At 39.4% G+C, this 14,202-nt stretch overlaps 2 protein-coding genes across 2 annotated transcripts; one reads left to right on the top strand and one right to left on the bottom strand.

The window, feature by feature from the left end:
- Positions 1–484: 484 nt before the first annotated feature.
- On the bottom strand, positions 485–1,525 carry LOC103405301 (uncharacterized). The gene is given in 1 exon segment (XM_017324036.3): positions 485–1,525. A coding segment is annotated over 1 exon segment (1,041 nt).
- Positions 1,526–9,235: 7,710 nt separating this feature from the next.
- LOC139193371 (uncharacterized) lies at positions 9,236–13,791 on the top strand. The gene is made up of 2 exons (XM_070816368.1): positions 9,236–9,598; positions 13,372–13,791. Exons 1-2 carry the CDS (start codon positions 9,236–9,238, stop codon positions 13,789–13,791), a joined length of 783 nt encoding a protein of 260 aa, XP_070672469.1.
- Positions 13,792–14,202: the final 411 nt, after the last annotated feature.

Genomic DNA, 14,202 nt, shown 5'->3' on the forward strand with positions numbered 1-14,202 from the left:
ATACATGTTCCCTCAGTACAAGCAGCATTAATTCCAACATGCACATAATAATTCTCCTGCAATTGGATGTATAAATTTCGACGTGTTTTTTACAAAGCACGTCTAGCAAAAGCATGAGCAAAAGTGCTTCCGACAAAAGTAGTCCCAAACGGGCTCTAATTCTCCCTGAACAACTAGACATAGGTGGTGCATCTCTATCTCGTGCTTGTGATTACATGGTTAGTCAATCAAATATGACACTCAAGATCAACCAGGATACAGTAATACAGAATAGCTATCGAGTTTTTACGCTCTTATTTTCCTACTGGTTATCGTTTGTTCAGATTTATCCAAAAGAACGATTGAGGATGTGTTTTCCTAATCCCTTCCAAGACAAAGTACTGAAAACAAAGCTGGTGCTACGCCGTACGTACCCTCTAAATTACTACAAAGCCGGGGCCAGATCCACCGAATCAGGCAAATCAAGGGAGAATTTGACAAGCAGTTACTTCATATGAGATTCAAACCATTTAAACATCCTGTCAGCGTGCAAGCTAGCCATTTCATGATACGCAAATGCAAGATTTAACTCCTCCTGGATATAATGGGTCAGATGGTCGTCTAGAGAAACAATTTTACTCTCTCTGACAGCTTCTTTCCAACGTGTTTTACGACCATCATTCTTCATATATCCGTTCTCATCGATAAAACCCTTTTTCCGGAAGAGTTCAAACAACTTAGCAGAAACAGACTGATCAAGACCTGGGATTCTATCAGCTAACAAATGTGGCGACAAGGGGAACTCCATGCATTCAATCTCTGCAACATCAACACCTTTCTTTTTCAAAATTTTCATGTGCTTGTCTATCTTTTTCTGCCTAACTATATCTTTGGGCATGTGCATGAAAAGTGTAGGGGGGTAGCTCTCGATTTTCATTTGATCAAACAACCCTTCAGCAATCATGATTGCAATACTATTGAACTTCAACACAGTGGCAAGCACAGAAACAAAGTATCTCCCAGAAGAGGCCCCCTTAGCAACAAGAGGAAGCTTTTCAAGCTTGTTTTTCTCAACCCACCATCTGATGATATCCTTGACAACAATTATCTCCTTCCCCATAGCCCCGCATGTCCCTGCACTTGATATAGTAAGGACAGCAAACTTTCGGGCAAGAGCATGAAGAGCAATTAGCCGTTCCTCTGGCAAACCAATGCAGTCAGGGCAGTGAGAAGATTTATCCCAAAAATATAGAGCTCTACCTCAGCAACCATGAGCCAGAAAAAGAAGTGCTTTAGGCGAATCTGGTATTTGCCATATTACTTCCGTTCCATTTGGAAACTCTAAGGTTGGAGAAAATTTCACCACTGAGTCAAAGCTATTCCACTTTTCCTCTGGAAGTCCAAGCAATGAACTGGTCTTTTGATCAGTGTTGCCAACCGACAATACGAAAACCAGAAGAAATAGTGTAAAACACACTGCCAGAAATGCAACCCAACGTGTTTGAGGCCCATTCCATGCCTTTGACTTGTTTCCTTGCTTCCACATTATTACTGAAAACAAAATATTGGGGAAAAAATCTTCAGATGAAGCTTTCTTTCTTAAATCAGAAGAAAAAAAGTTGGCAAAGTGCAGAAACAGCGGTTGAGAATATGTTCATTGTAATTCAATAAGCATTTCCACAATCCCCATTTCTTCTCTGAGAATACTAGATTAGAAGAAGTGAGTTTTTTCTCTCAGAATTTGGTGTGGTTTTCTAAGTGGAAGACCACCGCTAGGTCGGTTTCAATGGGTTATCAAAGGGGATTTGGGCCGGAAATTTTGGGCTCAGTCCATGATGGCCCGTAAGGGCAAATATGAATATCTAAGATTGTTACAAAATTAGCACTTACAAATTTATCATACAAAATATTTTCTGGTAATTTTGCAACTCTTTTTTCTTTTGACAAGAGACGATAGTAAAATTTCATTATTGAATCACAATTACAAAAAGTCCACAATAATTACAAGAGTTGCAACATGGGTATAATCTCTCGTGACCAAATTAATTGATCTGGAGGTAATTCACACACACTGGAGTTAATAATAACCCCCTAATTAGCAACCACAACCACACGCACTAGCACTGTCAGTATAAATCTGGCAAAAAGACGGCATACATAATTGATCTATACCGCAACCCATGTAATGTCACCGCCAAACAAGCAAGACTACATCAAAACCATAACTTGGCAAAGAGAGGCCACAATGAAAAACCAAGTCTGACAATCGAGGTCACATCAAACCATTGCTCACAAACTGGCCACATCACTCATAAGGTGAGACATTACCCACTAGAAGCAGTACAAACAAACCTACACTAATGCTACACAAATCCGATAAAACAAAATCCGGTAGGCTTGAGTCCATCTATTAACCCATCACCACCTACGAGTGGAGAGGGGTAGGAAGTGGGGAGTGGAGAGGCTAGGAGGAGGGGAACGCTAGAAGGAGGCGGGAGAGGCTATCGCCGACCCCAAGCCAAAGCAAAGGACCGGTGGCTAAAATTTGCAAGGTTTGGGTTTGTGTTTGGAGAGGGGGCGGATTTTGTAACTTTAATGCAAGGATCGATGTATGCCGGAATTCTCCAATGCAAGAACTCAAATTTAGTTTAATAATATTATTTTTTATTTGTAAGCGAGAAGTCCATGTTTTTACTCACTTATGTGGCTTGGGCTGTAAATAAAAAAACTAAATTGCATTATGGTTCATGTACTTTATTTGGAATTTCACCTTCGTTCCTGTGAATTTTTTTTTTTGTTGCATTTTCATACTCGTAGGTATCCTATCAGTTGGCACCATGCGTTTAATAAAACAAATGAGCCAAATTTCTTCCAATGTTTTTGAAAAGAGAAGCTATGGGATTTGCAGTGGGATTTGGTTTGTACAATTTGTTCCTCACAGACAGGGAAGAACCAATTATCCTTGAGAAAGTCGGAAGGAGAATGGATCATTAACCATGGAAGTCAAGGAGCTGGAGTGCAGGCTGTGCAGCACTTGCTAGCAATTAACATATGCCCAATTTTTTTCATGGTCCATGCCGTGACATCGCACTTTCAATATGACTTTGTGGTTAAAAAGCTGTCAATTAATGACATGGTGAGTCCCGTTAGTCATAATAGTCCACACCTAAACTTCCATTAGTTTCCCGTTAAAAGAAAAACAATGAGCCTCACATGTGGGATTAAAATTTTCCTTTCAGTCTAAACTAATTGAGGAGGCTAAAACATTATCGAATGATTTGGTGATGCTTGCTTGTTCGCTGACTACGGTGGGGATGAGTTGGGGACGGTGTTTTATTGATGTTTGATAATTAAGATATGGGGCAAACTTTCTTAAAGGTGAAATGGTAAGGGCATTTCCAGTAGTCTCGAACCCTAATTTGAATTAGAATTTATCCGTTGGAGAAAAAAGAAAAGAATATGTGAAAATTCATTTATTTTATCGACTCCTCTAGAGTTGTTTTGAGATCTAAGTTACAGAATTTTTAGTGGAGATTCCTTTGTTTTACAGAAAATTTAGAGATGGAACTGGCTTATAACATGTACCAAGTGAAAAAATGACCGGATACGAAACTAGAAACTTAAGGTCATCTTCAACGAAAATGGCTAATATAGCCCCGTCTAGAATTATAGCCTTGCAAAATATTTTTTTTTTAATAAACAATATCTGGTCATACTTATATATCATCTCCAATCAAAAGAACTAAACATAGTCTCCTCAATAATTTACTAGTTTTAAGTTTATACTTTAAATTTAGTCAAACTATGACTTCATAGGATTTTAATAGACTTTAAAATCAAGATGTCAATTTTTTTTTAATACATTGATATTTTTACACTAAGGTGAGGAGAAGTTTGGCTATGCCACACGATGGGCAACCTAATTTGGTATCGAATTCGTCATCCACGAGATTCGAACCTAAGACCTTTCACATCGATGGGCAACCTTACTTTACAAACTGAAACTTGATGCATGGCAAAGAAGTAACCAACTAGACAAGAATACAAACAAACAGTTTTGCAAGAAACCAAGACTACATACCAGACTATTCTACCACAAAAAATAATCTATAGTACAAAAACATGATAGAATAAATCTGAAAGAAAGATCATGCCATTATGATCAACTTTTAATTTGTCACGGAAGCATATTATTCTCAAAACAAAAACAGCAATCAAACCAAGAAACTTGTCTTAAGATTGTTGGAAAAATTGGAGTCTAATTGCTATATTAAATCACATAAAAATTTAAGAAATAATTCATGCAATTATATATCAAAATTAATGTAATTCATGCAATTATATATCAAAATTAATGTATGCACATGAGTAACCAATATTAAATGAAAATGACATAATGGATTAGAAAAACCTAGAAAATACGGTCAAGGCAAGTGCTGAACACTTTGTCCTTAAGACAAGTTTACGCCCCGCTACGGTGCTCATAGTGACACACCCCGATCCTAGAATCAAGGCGTGATGGCCGTCACGTGAGCGTGACGTAACCAAAAGTGCGACGCGGAAGCAAAAGATAAGAGAAATACGAATAAACGAAAACCAAATACTAGCAATAATATCCAACTAGCATGCTAGAGTGAGTTTAAGTGTGCAGTACACAATTTCAGAGCATAAATACTAGGTGCAGTCAAGTAGGACTATAATTAAATTACAACACCCGCAGGTGAGTCCTACATGCAGGAAGTCTGTCAGAACGCCGAAGAAAACCTCGTGAGCCACCAACTACCAACTAGAACCTGGAGGGGCGCAAAACAAAATTGAGTGGGTCAGTAAAACCAAAGTTTTCAAAAACATTTCATTTAAAACATTTCTAACCCCTCACTGTAAAACATGTATACTTTCCCAGAAAATAACATAATAGCACAATATTTGTTCAAATCTCTCAAAACACCAATCTTTATCAAAATCCAGCTAGTATGCCATGCTATAAATGTCAATGACAGAATATGGATGTATCAATATAACAGGTGACATAATGAATCAACCGGAGACCCTGCAGTTGGTCCTGCACGGCTAATTCTATAGCTCAATATCCAACCCAGCCGGAGTCACCACGGTGACCTGTACGGCGCTACTCTGCACATAAGTCAGAACTACCTGAAGTAGTCTGTATGACAAGAATGGTGAAATAATACGCTCTAGTGCTTCTCTCATCAATCATCTGCGCGCATAATCTAAGGTCACCTACCAGTCAGAACCACCTCTAGTGATCTATACGACTAGCATGTCGGAACCCTCTCATGATCTGTACGACATGCACCTACTTGGATCCAATGTGAGCGTGCAGTGCGGTGAATACTATAAGCACTAACACCAGGGGTGCAGGTTATGAGCTCTCAACACAATTCACATCATCAATGATTCACATGAATAACATAAAACTTACCTGATACTCACATGCTCGTCCACAGTACCAATTCACATATATATATGCATCAATTATCAATTCATATAATTCACAATATGCATGCATGGCATTTTAAAACATACTTTCATATAAATTCAATTTCTGGGAAAATCAATAGTATATAGGTAAATATAAAAAATAACTGTCCACTCACTGATAAGTCGAAGGGTCGTAACCCCCGTGATGTACCTGGATGCGCTCGTCCTCGGGATAGGTATCACCTATATGCGAAACAACTAAAACAACGTTATTTAAAGCACATAACCGACAATTCGTAATAACTTCTCATACGGTGCTCAATTTGGGTATATGAATATACCACAGTGACCTACTCGACGTCACAAATGTCGGCATATTTTTAGAAAAAATTTCTGAGGCCGCACGCGCCAGGATGGGCACGGGTCCACGCGGCCCCACGCGCATCACCCTTAACCTCCAGTCGCCGAACTGGTTCGCTGGTCGCCGAAAAACTGGAGATTTTTCAATCTCCTTGTTCTCCGTCATTTCTCAACCATTTTTCACGTATTTTGTATCAAAATGAAGCCCTAAGCATGTAGAATCACGTTACACTACTTTAAGGCTCTAAAAACTACGAAATCTCACTGGAGAAATTCCAAGAAAATCGGCCAACTTCGAACTCAACGATCTCGACGTCCAAAACCTTCAAACTAAGCACTCCGAGCTTCCTTAGGACCTCACTAAGCTCACTATAAGCTTAGAATTCCCTGAAAATCAACACATCACGAATGCATGAACAATACTCAAATTGGACCTCGGGTTTTCAACGTGATTTCTAAGGTTTTCCATTCTAAAACTAGTACCAAACGACTTAAGAGGTTGAAAGGATGAAGAATCTTACATTTTTGGCGTTGATCCGTGCAGGTTCTAGGGTTTGGTGCTTTGTTCGTACAATTTCGAGAGGGAGAGAGAGAGACTGAAACGGAGAGGAGAGAGAGAGAGAGCACGGGAAATGAGAGGGTTGTCCCGTGTGTGTGTGTGTGTGGTCCACCTAAAAACAAGTCACAATCCAATTCTTAAAATCCCTAACCACACAAAACATACATACCAACTTTAATCCAACTTAAATTATTTTTCCAAAAGTTTAGGAATGTATGTATTTAGTCCAATAATATGTGACACACACATACCTTAGTAACCGCTAAGGGCATTCCCGTCATTTCACATCCTCGATAAATAAAATCCCGGGACGGGCTATGACACATAGTTGATCGGCGCATGTCTTCCAAAATACAACGACCACGTCCTTGTAAAGGTAGCACTCCAAATTAAAAGGTTCCATAAACCACGATTGTGTTGAAAACCCTCCCTCTCGTATGGACACAATGAGACTCTAATATTTAGTACACTCTATATATGATTATGTAAAATAATGGAAAGTTATTTTGTGATTATAGGGGGCTTCCCTATTTATAGAATATGAGATACCTCTTTGAAAAGCATGTGACTATTCATAAAGAGTCAAAAGTTGCAACTCTTCATTTGAGTAGACACATTTTTCTACCAAAGGACTCCACTTCTAATTTCCATTCAATTAATAAATTTAATATAATATTATCATTAAATTTTCCAACACCATATATGTGCGCACAACCAGCATCCGCATATGGGCAACATGAACATGCCATCGAATTTAGTACCACCACTCGAACATACCTTCAATTTCCTTCCTTGCTGAAAATTCCACCGAGTGCGCCAACATGTAAAATATAGCCACAATTTCTTCTTGAGAAATGCTAAGGAGACTCTCAAACGTGGCTCTTTATGGACTTTCTATCACTTCATATTTTTTGCACAATGTTGTAATGTTGGCACCTATATAAACGTTAAACTATGAGGTAGCACAGAGTCAAGAGAAAGTCTCAATTTAAAAGAATCTCCTTAGCATTTCTCTTTCTTTTTATTTTCTTGGTTTGCTAAAATTTCTAGAGTTCTTTTTGTTTTCATTTTCCTTTTCGGTCAATTTTATGTTATTGGATTTTTTTATATTATTATTTAAACCCTAAAGTTTATGATATTTGATGCTTAAATTTTGTGATATTTATAATGCTTAAATTTTGTAGTTTGATTTTTGTGTTTCTGTCTTATGTATAAACTTTACCAATTCAAATTGTTTAAAAGTTAAACAAAATATATAGTTCTTGTTGCAGTCATATTTAGAATAGGAATGTGATTGTGTAAATCCTAGTAAATATGGGAATGTATCTTATATTTCTATTAGAAGTAGATTACCTATTAAATGTTATAATCCTAAAGGGAAAAGTTTTTACCTATCCTACTACTATAAATAAAGGCACAATGGGGTGAATCAAACACACCTCACAATTAAATCACTCTCTCTTCTCCCACAATGTTGATGGCCCTCTTTCTCTCTCTCTAAACCTTAGATCGTTCAATCAAATAGGCTTGCAACAAGTTATTAGCACGCTCTTCCTCGAAGCTGAGGAATTGACGCATCGTAGGAGGAGGCTATCTTCCACCAAATTCAAAGGCTTATGTTTGTTTTTTTCTAATCAGGTACGCTTAAAATAAAAGAAGATATTTGAAACGTCCGCGAAGCATGAAAACATTCCCTATGATGCATGAACCCCTCTATGTTTATATTTTCCTTACAATATATATATATATATATATATATATATATATATATATATATATATTGTATATGTTCATATATTTGTTTCATGCATCGCACAATTAAATTGTTATGTGGAATATGTAAGTCAATGTATAAAATTAAATTAGAAGCATATTTAGGGTTTCCTCAACCCTAAGGGATTTTGAAAAAAAGGGAAATTAGACATGGTGTGGCACACCCACTGCACCATCACTGTACACGCAAAAACCAGGCCTCGACCTGGGGTCAATCTGATGGGCCTGAAGCCCTTCACCCGTTTGCACCATGGCCCGCACCATTCAACCAGCCCAGATTGGCTGGGTTTTCCCCTGCACGCAACAACCTTTATGGTTGTTGGGTTTTGTGTTGCCCAGACCCACAACCTACACTTGGCCCGCGTCACGACCCGTGTCCTCCACGCCACCTGCGGCCCACTCCACGCATCACTTACAGCCAGCCTATGCAGCTGGGCTTCCCGCCCCAAACCCACAGGCCAACTTTCGCTGGACCTTGAGCCGTGCCCTCTCCTAGGCCAAAATTGAAACCCAACTGCTGCTGGGGTTTCTCCCGCCCCATGGTGGCTTGCAGCCCACTCCTGAGGCCCTTTTGGGCCTTGCCTTTTACTTAAGGCACCCAACCCAAGCCTAAATATTTTTGGGGCTATATTTTCGATCCAATAATATTATTTAGCTTTTACAATTGACCCCGTATAGCCCGATTTATTAAATTAATTAAAAGTGACTTGTAGTCCATTAATTTGATAATGAATCCAAAATTATTGACTTGAATATCACTTTTGGACATTAACGATTCAATAATTTATTTTTATACTTTGAGCCATGACATACTTTCATAGTAACGAAGCTCTCACACTTGAGTTCCCAAAGAATCTCAAATCCACTATATTTAAATTAGTACTGTGTTTCTTGCAGAAACCTCTCATTATGAACTAATTGTTCATAAAAATTATATTGAACCTGTAGTTTCAAATTTAGTGCCTTTGAAACTTGAAGTTTTCATTTAAAACATACCACATGAAACATGTAGTTTTCATGTAAAATTTAAACCAATACATGTCTATAGAACATGCATGTTCTACGATATATGTCTATGACTTACCATATGACTAATCACATTTTTCCCTCTGTTTTAGGGACATGTCAAACTTGAACAAGCTTGATTTTTCCGCTCTAGAAGTCTCTGGAAGAAACTATCTAAAGTGGGTTCAAGACGTGAAGCTCCATCTGATTGCAAAGGGTATTAAAGCCACCATCGAGACATCTATCGCCAACAAACCTGTTGACGAAGCTCAGAAGGCTACTGCAATGATCTTCATTCGAATACACATCCATGATGCACTGCAGACTGAGTATCTCACTGAGGATGACCCACGCACCCTTTGGCTTGCTCTGGTCGATCATTCCGAAAAGCAGAAAAACACATACTTACCTAAAGCAAGACACGACTGGCATTATCTTCACTTCCAGGACTTTAAGTCCGTGAATGAATACAACTCTGAAGTTTGTAGAATCCATTTACTATTGAAATTCTGCAAAGTGGAACTAACCAAATCAAATCTCCTGAAGAATACCTATTCGACCTTCCATGCCACCAATATTGTCCTGCAGCAACAATAAAGGGCACAAAAATTCACCAAGTTTTCAGATTTGATCTCTGTTTTAATTCTCGATGAAAAGCAGAACCAACTTTTGATAAAGAATCATCAAGCTCGACCAATTGGCTCGAATGCCGTGCCTGAAGCGTATGCGATTAATTCTAGCAGCCATAAACGACGAAAGAATCGTCGTAGCCGTGGCAATGGGCGACAAGCCCTACCACGGCCCAAGGTCAACATAGTGCCGCACCTAAGGGAAGAAATGTGACCCAGCAATGTCCACCACTCGCCCCTAAGGCCCTAAACTTCAATAACAAGGGCAAAGCTTCCATTCAACCTACTTCTACTGAATATGTCGAGCTTCCCCTCAGGCTATTGCCAAGTATCATTCCTGTCGTAAGTCTAACTTTGCACATGTGGATCATCTGAAAGATGCAACTACGTCAATGGAGATATCAGATTTTCAGGAGGCGTCAGCTTCTATGGATGAATAAATTAGACATGTTTTTGGGGTGTTTACCCCTAGTGGCCAAACCCACTAGAAGTGGCCGGCCCTACCCCTTTATTTTTCTAGGTTTATGGTTTAATTTTGAATATTTTTTCTAAGTATTTGGAATAATTTGTTTGGTTTTGGTTTGTTTTGAATTATGGATTGTTATTTGAATGGATATTATTTTCTCAAATTGCTTAATTGAATGAATGGACTTATATTTATACATGTGACCAATTCAATCAATTTATTTATAGGTATGTGTAGTGGGGAAGTTAGTTGTTTGGCAGATAATGCAACCACGGACACCATCTTGTGTGAACCACACTATTTTACAAACTTAATACCCAAGAAAACTGATTTGACAACTCTCTCAGGCTCATCCAACCTGATTGAAGGATACGGAAAGGCACATATCATGTTGTCCAATGGTACAATCTTGACCATTAAGGAGGCACTCTATTCTCCACATTCCAGAAGAACGTTGCTGGGTTTTAGAGATATTCGAGATAATCAACATCATATTGAAACCACTGAAGATAATGGTTCTGAATTTCTTTATATCACTTCATACAAATATGGCCAGAAGCGTATTCACGAGAAGTTGGAACGTATGCCGAATGGGTTGTACATCATAACCATTCAAGGCATAGAAGCCCACAGTGTGGCCTGCCCTATGCATGAGTTTCATGACACTTTGTTGCTTTGGCATGACCGTTTGGGACATCCTGGACCTGACATGATGCGCCGTATCCTCAAATCTTCACACGGGCATAAGTTACATCTCTATGTTGGACTTCTGTCATGTAAAGCGTGTTCTTTAGGGAAGTTGAATACTCAACTCTTATATACAAAGATTATTCACGACCCCCCTAAGTTTCTTCAGAGGATTCAAATGGACATTTATGGACCTATCCAACCAACCTACGGACCATTTAGATAATTTATGGTGTTGGTTGATGCATCGACAAGATGGTCACATGTTTACCTGTTGTCCACACATAATACCACGTTTTCTAAACTCCTAGCTCAAATCATTAAGTTTAAGGCTCATCACCCTGATTATCCGATTAAGTCGATTCGACTAGATAACGCTAGAGAGTTTACGTCACATGGTTTTAACGATTATTGCATATCAGTAGAGATTGATGTGGAACATCATGTACCCTATGTTCACACCCAAAATGGCCTGGCAGAAACTTTCACAAAGCGCCTTCAATTGATAAATCAGACTTTGGTTATAAGAACCAAAATGCTGGTATTTGCCTAGGGTTATGCAATATTGCAAGCAGCTATGTTGGTCCACCTAAGGCCCACCGCTACTCAACCACATTCACTGTTACAATTGGTCACTGGATACGAGCCTAATGGCTAGCATTTACGGGTGTTTGGGTGCGCCATTTATGTGTCAATAGTGTCGTCGCTATGTACCAAAATGGGTCCTCAGAGAAAAATGGGAATCTATGTCGGTTATGATTCGCCATAAATAGTTTGTTAATTAGAACCCTTGACAAGAGATCTCTTTACCGCACATTTTGCGGATTGTCACTTTGATGAGACAGTCTTCCCGTCGTTAGGGGGAGATAAGTATGCTAACATTCCCGTAGAATGCCGAGAATTGTCGTGGTATGCTCTCACTATGTCTCATTTAGATCCTCGCACTGCCCAGTCTGAAACTGAGGTGTGACGAATTATAGATCTTCAAAGTATTGCTCAAAGCATGCTGGATGCGTTTAATGATCTAGCAAAGGTAACAAGATCACATGTACCCACTGCAAACGCACATGCAACGATAGATGTACCCCACATACATCCACAACTTGCCTGGGAAGGCCAGACCATCCCCGAAGGTAGGGATGCCTCACCTTCCATGCGACAAGGTACATTGGCAGCTAGCCAATCATTTGCTCCGACCCTAAAGCATGGTATACCCTTTGGTTCAAAGGATTCACAACCCTGGAAGAGGAAGATAACACCAACTAGTGACCCTAGTTTGAATTTGACCATCGCTCACTCATCTGTTCCAACGCATGAGGTTATTCTAGATTACGGTGATGCTTCAAATGAAACATGCCAGCCTTTCGAGAATCGTGAGATTTCGATCCACTACGTAGTATTGGATGAAGTTTGGAATATGAATGAAATGAACATCGACTGCATTCGCGTACTCAGTAGTTACTGACATCATGCTTAGCAATGACATTGAACCACGTTTCATTGATGCATGCCGACGTAGAATCGATTGGTTAAACTGAAAACAAGCAATCCAGGTCGAACTCGATTCGCTCGCGAAACGTAATATGTTTGGACCTATCGTTCATACACCACCACGCATGAAGCCCGTTGACGACAAGTGGGTTTTCGTGAGGAAGCGTAATGAGAATAATGAAATAGTGTGATACAAAGCACACCTCGTAGCGCAAGGCTTCTCTCAGCGTCCTGAGATTGATTACGAGGATACGTATTCCCCCGTCATGGACGTTATAACGTTCCGCTACCTAATCAGTTTGGTAGTTTCTGAAAAACTGAATATGCAGCTTATGGACATGGTAACTGTGTATCTTTATGGGGATCTAGATACGAAAATTTACATGAAAGTTCCATAAGGACTTCCATTGACTAGTTCAAATAGTTCTAGACCACCAAACCCTCTCTCAATTAGGTTGAAAGGTTGGTTAAAAAAAATTAGGTTGAAAGGGTCACTCTACGGATTGAAACAAACTGGGCTGATGTGGTATAACCGTCTGAGTGAATATTTGACAAGTCAGGGTTATGTGAACAACAAATTATGCACATTCGTGTTCATAAAGAAGTCACATTCCGGATTTGCAATCGTTGCAGTTTATGTCGATGACATGAACCTCATCAGGACTCTCGCAAAGCTTAAGGAAATTGCTGCACACTTGAAATCGGAATTTAAGATGAAGGATCTTGGGAAAACTTGATACTGTCTCGGCCTGGAGATCGAGCATTGTTCGGATGAAATCCTAGTACATCAATCGAACTACACCCAAAATGTGTTGTGTCGTTTTAATGAAGATAAAGCGAAGCCTTCGAGTACACCCATGGTTATTCGGACTCTAGATGCTAAATGAGATCCCTTCCATCCAAAGGAGGATGAGGAAGAGATTTTGGAACCTGAAGTTCCTTACCTAAGTGCAATTGGAGCTTTATTGTACTTGGCTTAGTGCACTAGACCCGACATCTCCTTCGCTATGAATCTTTTGGCAAGATATAGCAATGTGCCCACATGCAGGCACTGGAATGGTGTTAAAGACATTTTCTGCTATCTCAAGGGTACTACGGATTTGGGCTTGTTCTATACCCACGAATCTTCAAGTGTTGCCACCTCCTATGGTCCTCGGATTGATTCTCGCCTTGTTGGTTACGTAGATGTTGGATATCTGTCTGACCCACATAGGGCACGTTCTCAAACGGGTTATGTCTTTACCTTTGGAGACACCGCTATATCTTGGAGGTCTACCAAGCAAACGTTAGTTGTGACTTCGTCAAACCATGCTGAGATTCTCGTCTTGCATGAAGCATCGCATGAGTGCTTTTGGCTGAGAGAAGTTATGAAGCACCAGTGGTCTTACATCAGTCGTTGACCTTTCTACGACAATCTTTGAAGACAATGCAACATGTATCGAGCTGTTGAAGAAATGATAAATCAACGGAGACAACACCAAACACATAGCGCTGAAGTTCTTTTACTCACACTAGTAGCAGCAGCATTATCAAAACATTGGAGTCAAGCAAATCCGTTCCCAGGACAACCTAGCCGATCTTTTCACCAAGTCATTGTCCAAGTCTACTTTTCAAAAGCTTATCTAAGGAATCGGTATGTGTAAATTATTTGAGTTGAATCACTTGTAGTTCTCTTATTTAGAAGTTATGTCTAACTTAGGGGGAGTGTCTAGAAGCATACTCACATGTTCTTACTGTACTCTTTTTCCTACGATTAGGAGCATTTTTCCCACTGAGTTTTTGTTACCTAACGAGGTTTTAATGAGGCACCC

This window comes from Malus domestica, chromosome 17, assembly GCF_042453785.1.
Source record: "Malus domestica chromosome 17, GDT2T_hap1".
In the NCBI taxonomy this organism is placed as follows: domain Eukaryota; kingdom Viridiplantae; phylum Streptophyta; class Magnoliopsida; order Rosales; family Rosaceae; genus Malus; species Malus domestica.